The sequence below is a fragment of the Rattus norvegicus genome, chromosome 1, assembly GCF_021556685.1.
Source record: "Rattus norvegicus strain SHRSP/BbbUtx chromosome 1, alternate assembly SHRSP_T2T, whole genome shotgun sequence".
NCBI lineage: Eukaryota > Metazoa > Chordata > Mammalia > Rodentia > Muridae > Rattus > Rattus norvegicus.
In genome coordinates, this window is record NC_141534.1 from 28,746,096 (window position 1) to 28,752,491 (window position 6,396).

The 6,396-nt window shown below is 40.1% G+C and overlaps 1 protein-coding gene across 2 annotated transcripts; it reads left to right on the forward strand.

The window, feature by feature from the left end:
* The first annotated feature begins 379 nt into the window (after positions 1-379).
* Positions 380-5,526, forward strand: Cenpw (centromere protein W). Of its 2 annotated transcripts, none has more exon segments than NM_001246319.1 (3): positions 380-613; positions 2,912-3,025; positions 4,275-5,526. In NM_001246319.1, coding segments are annotated over 3 exon segments (261 nt in total). In that variant the 5' UTR covers positions 380-493; the 3' UTR covers positions 4,302-5,526.
* Positions 5,527-6,396: the final 870 nt, after the last annotated feature.

Genomic DNA, 6,396 nt, shown 5'->3' on the forward strand with positions numbered 1-6,396 from the left:
AATCTGATGTAAGGAAAAAAATCTCAGGTAAAACCAAATGCAATATTACAAAAGTGTAGGTTGCTTGCTGGTAATATCAGAAAATTGGGCCTAAATTCTTAAGGAATCCTAATAATAAACAAACTTCTTTCATTTACTTTCTAATCCGTTGGAATCCAGTTGCTATATGGAGATCTTTACTGAGCTTAGTGATTATTTTCACAATTTCTCATCCTTTCTGTGGAACCAAGCTCTATTGATCTGCAAACAAAAATATAGCAAAGCAAGCCTGAGCCCTAGAAGCAGTGGGACACACCCTTTCCCTGCGGAGTCCATCCCCTGACTGTGCTGTGGTGGGTGTAGCTTGCGACTGACGTCACTGCCGTGCGCCGACTGGCGGCAGATTCAAATCAACCGCTCTGGAGTCCCGGGAGGTAAGCAGTGAGTGAGTCTGAGGAGAGCGGCCCTGTGATCGCGGAAGCCGGGGCTGTGGAAAGTGCGACGGGCCGCTAAGATGGTGCTCTCCACCACAGTCTGTAGGCGGATAAGGCGCAAGGCGCCCTGCGCCTTCCTCAAGCGCACCTTAAAGCAGAAGAAGCCGCGGCTCAGTCTGGAGAAGCGCTGCGATCTCCTGGTAAGTCCCCCTCTCTCCGCCTTCCAGCCCGACAGCCACGACAGGCAGCACCCCAACCTCATCAAGGCGCCGAGCGCCCCTGCCCTGGGGAATGCGGAAGGAAGACCCGAGTTCTTTAAAGACTAGCGGGAAAGCCCCGCCCCTCATTGCTTCCGGCACCAGCCGTTAAGTTCACTGGCTCTGTGGTCAGCTCAACTGAGCCGGGTTTGCAAGGTAAACCCCTTACAGAGAGATTTGGCCTTCTGCCTCCCCTAGCTCCTGTGTGCTGCACTGTCTCTTCCAAAGACAGTGACTCAAAAGTGATCGTGTAGCTGTGGCGTCAAGTTGTTAAAACTTTCCGGACTGTCGTTTTTCAGACTCATGTTTACGCGAAATATGATGCTTTCCACTAATTGGCCTCAATCAAAATCAAACAGCACCATGTTTCTGCCTGTTTTTGTTCTGTTTTATTTTTTTTTGGGGGGGGTGGTGTTGTTTTGTTGTTTTAATTTGGTTTGATTTGGTTTGGTTTTTCAAGACAGGGTTTGTCTGTGTAACCCTGGCTGTCCTGGAACTCTCTGTAGACCAGGCTGGCTTCGAACTCACAAGAATATCAGTCTGCCTCTGCCACCACCACTACCACTCTAAATGTTAAAGATCTTTGTTTTCGAGACAGGGTTTCTCTGTAACTGCCCTGGCAGTTCTGGAGTTTGTGGACTAGGCTGGAACTCAGACCACTCCCCAACCCCCCTCCCGCCTCTGCCTCCCAAGTGCTGACTGGGATTAAGTTGCTCACCATGTCAGTTTGTGTTCTGACTAACTGGAACACATTTCATCTACAGAAGTAATATTATGTCCCTAGGGTGAGCCATAGGAATACCTCCTTTTCCTCTGTTCTCAAAGTGCACGTCTCTTCTAGACGAAGGTGAAAAACTGGAGTTATTTTTCCTCTGTCTTCCCATCTTTTGGCTTCTTACAGGGTTTCTATTTTCTTTGAGAGGGGGCTTCACTATGTATCTGCTGGCTGGCCTGTAACTCTATGTAGACCAGACTGGCTGTGAAGACACAGAGATCATCCTGACTTTGCCTCTCTGTGTTGGTATTAAAGCTGTGTCCCATCCTCCCTTTAAGATTTACTTAACAATTGCTTTTACTTGTGTGTGTCTGTGAGTGAATGCCATATGTGTGAGGGTGCTTGTAGCTTCGGCTAAGGCAATCGTGAGCTGCCTGACAATGGATGCTGAGAACTTGGCTCCTCCAGAAGAGCAGCAAATGCTCTTAACCACTGAGCCATCTTCAGATACTGTTTTTTTTTTCTTTTTTTTCTTTTTTTAACTATTTCAGAATTATCTACTTTTCTCTCTCAGGTATTTTTGTTTTTTGTTTTTAATCTCTAGAGCCAAAATATAGTCCCATTCCCCTGGGTGGTGGCAGGTAATACCTCTTCTGTCACTTGTTTTCCTTTCTCCTACTCTAGGAGATAATTATATAACTTTGCTGGTTTTTTTTTCCCATCCCCCAACACCTTGGTGGTGGTTGAGATAGTGTAAGTGAGCTGGGATTCCCTTGGAATACACTTTTGATAGTTTACTGTGTTTCCCTGGGGCCTAATAGAGAACGAAACCCACCTGAGGACTATACAGGAGACCACTGGCTAATTCAAGGGATTGTTGGGCCCTTCTCAAGCAGCTCGTTTCCACTTTCTGTCACGCAGTGACCTATGGCCATATGGATGCTGGTAGAGTGCTCTAGATCCTTCTGCCAGTCGTTGCTCATAGGTTCTGTTTTCATGTCTGTCAGTTCTGTTAAACAGTTCCTGTCTAGGCTTTTGTTCATTGACATCTCTTTGCTTACGGCTTTCTGCTCTCCATTAACTTCATAATTTTACCCAATAAAGCATTCCATACCATTCATAAAGTTTGCACCATTTAAAGCAACACATTTTGTTCTTTTGTATGCGTACCATACCAATTAGTTGTTGAGATGTTATTATTCTCAGTGTTTCAAATTCTGATGTTGTCTCTCAGTGTAGTATGCAGCCTTATGGGATGAATGTTCCATTAGTCTGGGAACTGGTATCTGGAGCATTTGTCTTCATTGTTTAGCCCATGCCCTGAAGCTTCTAGGTCATTATTGTTTGGAATACTTGGTAACTGATACAGGAACTAAAAGAAAGGAAATTGTGAAAGCTACCTTTTAATGGTTGTGAATAGTGCCGTCACACACCTGGAAGAAGCTGTGGGTTAGAAAGTCAAGTAATAAATTTGCATTAAAAAGGTTTATATATTGTCTAATACTACATGTGTTTTGTTTTTAAAGATCCATTTGAATTGCCTACTCTTTGTTCAGAAATTGGCAGAAGAGGCTAGGACAAATGCTTGTGAAAGTAAATCTGGAGTTATCAAAAAGGATCATGTACAGGCGGCAGCAAAGGTAAACTATACATTTTCTTAGTAACAAGTTCAAGTAAGCAAGAGTTAACTTTAAAAATACTGCTATGGCCATCATCTTTGTCTGATTCACTTACTTTTTATTTCAAGATTTCTGTAGGCTAGCATAGAACTAGAAGAGTTAGGCAAGACTGTGAGGTGCACCAGCAAGGTTAAAATACATAGAGCGTTGTGTAAACTTGTTTAAGCACATGATACTTTCTTTTATAGTTCCCATACTAGTAGCTTGCTGGCCTGGGTGACAGAGTCGTGGAAGCCAAGGCATCGTGCATGCCCTGGCAATTTTTATGAGGCTTCTATATACTCTGCAGTGGGAAACACCACAACTATTAAAATCCAAATAAGGACTTTCCTGAAAATAATGCAATGATTAAGGACATTAAGAATAAAATATATGTACATGTTTTTAATTTAGACCATTGTTTTTTCAAAAATATATCACACTGTAAAATTTTTTAGCCTTTATTGTGTGCCTGCATTCATGTGTGCATGTGTACACATGTACATGTGTGCACCTATCACTTGTCATGGCATACCTGTGGAGGTCAGGGCAACTTTTGGCAGTTGGTCCTCTGTAAGATGTGGGATCAAACACAGGTCATCAGACTTAGCCGTTCGTGTCTCTACCTGCTGAACTAGCCCATGGGACCCAAGGTCTGTTTTTCTATTTAAACTGTAGTAGCCAGATTCTTTTAAATTTTTATTTTCATTTGTGTAGTTTTGAAGCTAACTTAGAGCTTCATCCTTCCAGGATTTTTACAGCTAAATATTTCCCTTTGTCTTATTTCTGAAACATTTTATGTTTTGAAAATTGTAAGTGAAGCAACTTATTCAAAGTAAGATGACCAGCTGTTAAAATTCCAGCTTAATTGTGAGATGTTTTACATTGTGAGGATTTATACTGCTTGATACTACTTTATAATTGTTTTGAGATTGACAACTTTTTTTTAATACTCTAGGTAATTAATTTGTTGGCAGGCTGGGGCTAGGGATGACACATGACATGATACCCCAAAACTATTTTGAAATCAACCATTTTGATACTTTGGATTATAATTGGCAAGGTTTGTGAATGAAAGTGACTCTAAAACCAGGTTTGGTAATCTAGGGATATTTCTGATTTATTAAGAGAGGTAGACTGTATTAGAGAAATGTCAAACAATTACCTTGCAACTCAGTGATTCTGACTTGTTTTCTGTAGCTATAATATGTCTTCATTTCCTCCCTTACAGGTAATTCTGAAGAAGAGCAGAGGATAGGTGTTAACATGTGCTTAAGAATTATATGATGTGTTAATTTAAGTCATAACAGATCATAAAAACACTTCGTATGTATCAGTTTATATTGTGGATTATTAAAACTTTGTATGTACATTTTATTGCTTTTAAGGAATTATGCTTTATTCATTAATGGCTTCTGAGTTTTGTGTTGCTGTGTTGTTGCTTAGTGTGTCAAAAATAAAATCATGCTACATTGAATAGCTTGAAGAGATGTGTGCTCCTTCGATTGAAGCTTTGAATTTAGCAAAAATTATGCAGTGAATTTAATTTCTGAGAAAGCAACATACAGTAAAATCTGGGTACATTTTAAGTATGTTAATTTTGGATGCATTCAGAAAGCACTAGTTTTGTGTTATACTAATAGTAATAGTAAAATTTCTAAACGAGAAGATAGTAAGCATCAGCTAAAGTTTTTACAAACTTGTTTTTGTCTATAAACCACAAACAAGAAGATGTGAATCAAGCGAATCAAACTGACATACTTTCTTCAGGATTTAGTAGATAAAGCATTTTCCATGGCAGTCTTTTGGAAGTTTATTGCATATTATCCAAATTTTTTTTTCTTTTTTTCGGAGTTGGGGACCGAACCCAGGGCCTTGCGCTTGCTAGGCAAGCGCTCTACTACTGAGCTAAATCCCCAACCCTTATTATCCAATTTTTACTTTTATATTTTTGTTCTGAGATAATTCCGGTAATGTATGAAGTTGCAGAACTAATATGAACATACATTGCACACCAAACACTCAGTTTCCTCACTGCTTATATAGAACATATGGTGTAACATATCAAAAGCAAGGACTTGTTAATTGGAACAGTATGTATGTGGCTTCGTGCTATTTTATCATGTGTGCCGATTCATGCAATTATGTATGACCAATGTATAGAACGAGCTCAGTACTCCAGAGGGCCCGTTGATTCTGTCTTATAGTCACCCAGCTGCCTCACTACCACCTAACTCTTCATACCTCAGTATCATACCAACTCTCCTCCAGCTCTGCAGCGCTGAGATGGAAGCGTGTTGACAGAAGCATTGGAGATGCTCTCACTCAGTGTAATACCTTGTGCTCTGTTCCAGAAATTGCATGACTTCCCTGCTGAGTGGTGCAGACGCACCATGTTTTTATGGTTGTTTGCTTATTGAAGAGCATTTTGCTTTGTCCAATAAAATTTCTATGAATGGTTGTAAACATTGTTTTAAAATGTGTATAAGGTTTCATTTTTTTCTAGAAAAAAAAATGCCTAGAAGTGGGATTGATGGGTCAAATGGCAAGTATATGCTTAACTTCTAAAAACCCAAACAAACAAAAACAAAATAACTAGACTATGGTAGAGTGATACTACATTTTTACCAACAGTGGATGGAAGTAATTCTATTTGCATTTTAGTAAACAGTTTTTTTGTTATTTTAAGTTTTTGACAGGACTGTGTAGTTTTAATTTGCACACATTGCACAGTGGCTTTTGTCTATGCTGGGGCTCCTAGTACATATTGCCATACACCAGGAAACTTATTTTTTTTCTTTTCTTCTTTTTGGAGCTGGGGACTGAACCCAGGGCTTTGCGCTTGCTAGGCAAGCGCTCTACCACTGAGCTAAATCCCCAACCCCCACCAGGAAACTTATAAGCAGGTTTATTTGTGTCAGTTCTGGTAGTTAAAAGTCCAAAGGTCACGGGACTCACATACTCTGATCTCACAGAACTCATAAGTGAGTTCTGGTGACATTTACATTATGTTACTAACCTTCAGCTTACAAAGATTTAGGAAATACAAATTATATGGAAGGAAGACTGTAGTAACTTTGAAGGACTTAAGATGTAATCTACAGGTAAAATTAAAAAATAAGGAACAGCCAAAGTCTAATAGTGCATATTACAGCTGTTCTTTAAAAATAAATTTAAGTGGTGACTGGGATGGCTCAGCAGCTAAAGACAGATTCGAGACACTGATGCCAGCCTTCCACCTTGAGTTTGGTACCCAGAAGTCATGTTACAATAGAAGGAGAGAACCAACTCCCCAGAGTTGTTTCTGGCCTTTATGTTCATACCATGGCAGAAATCCACACAGAATTTTAACA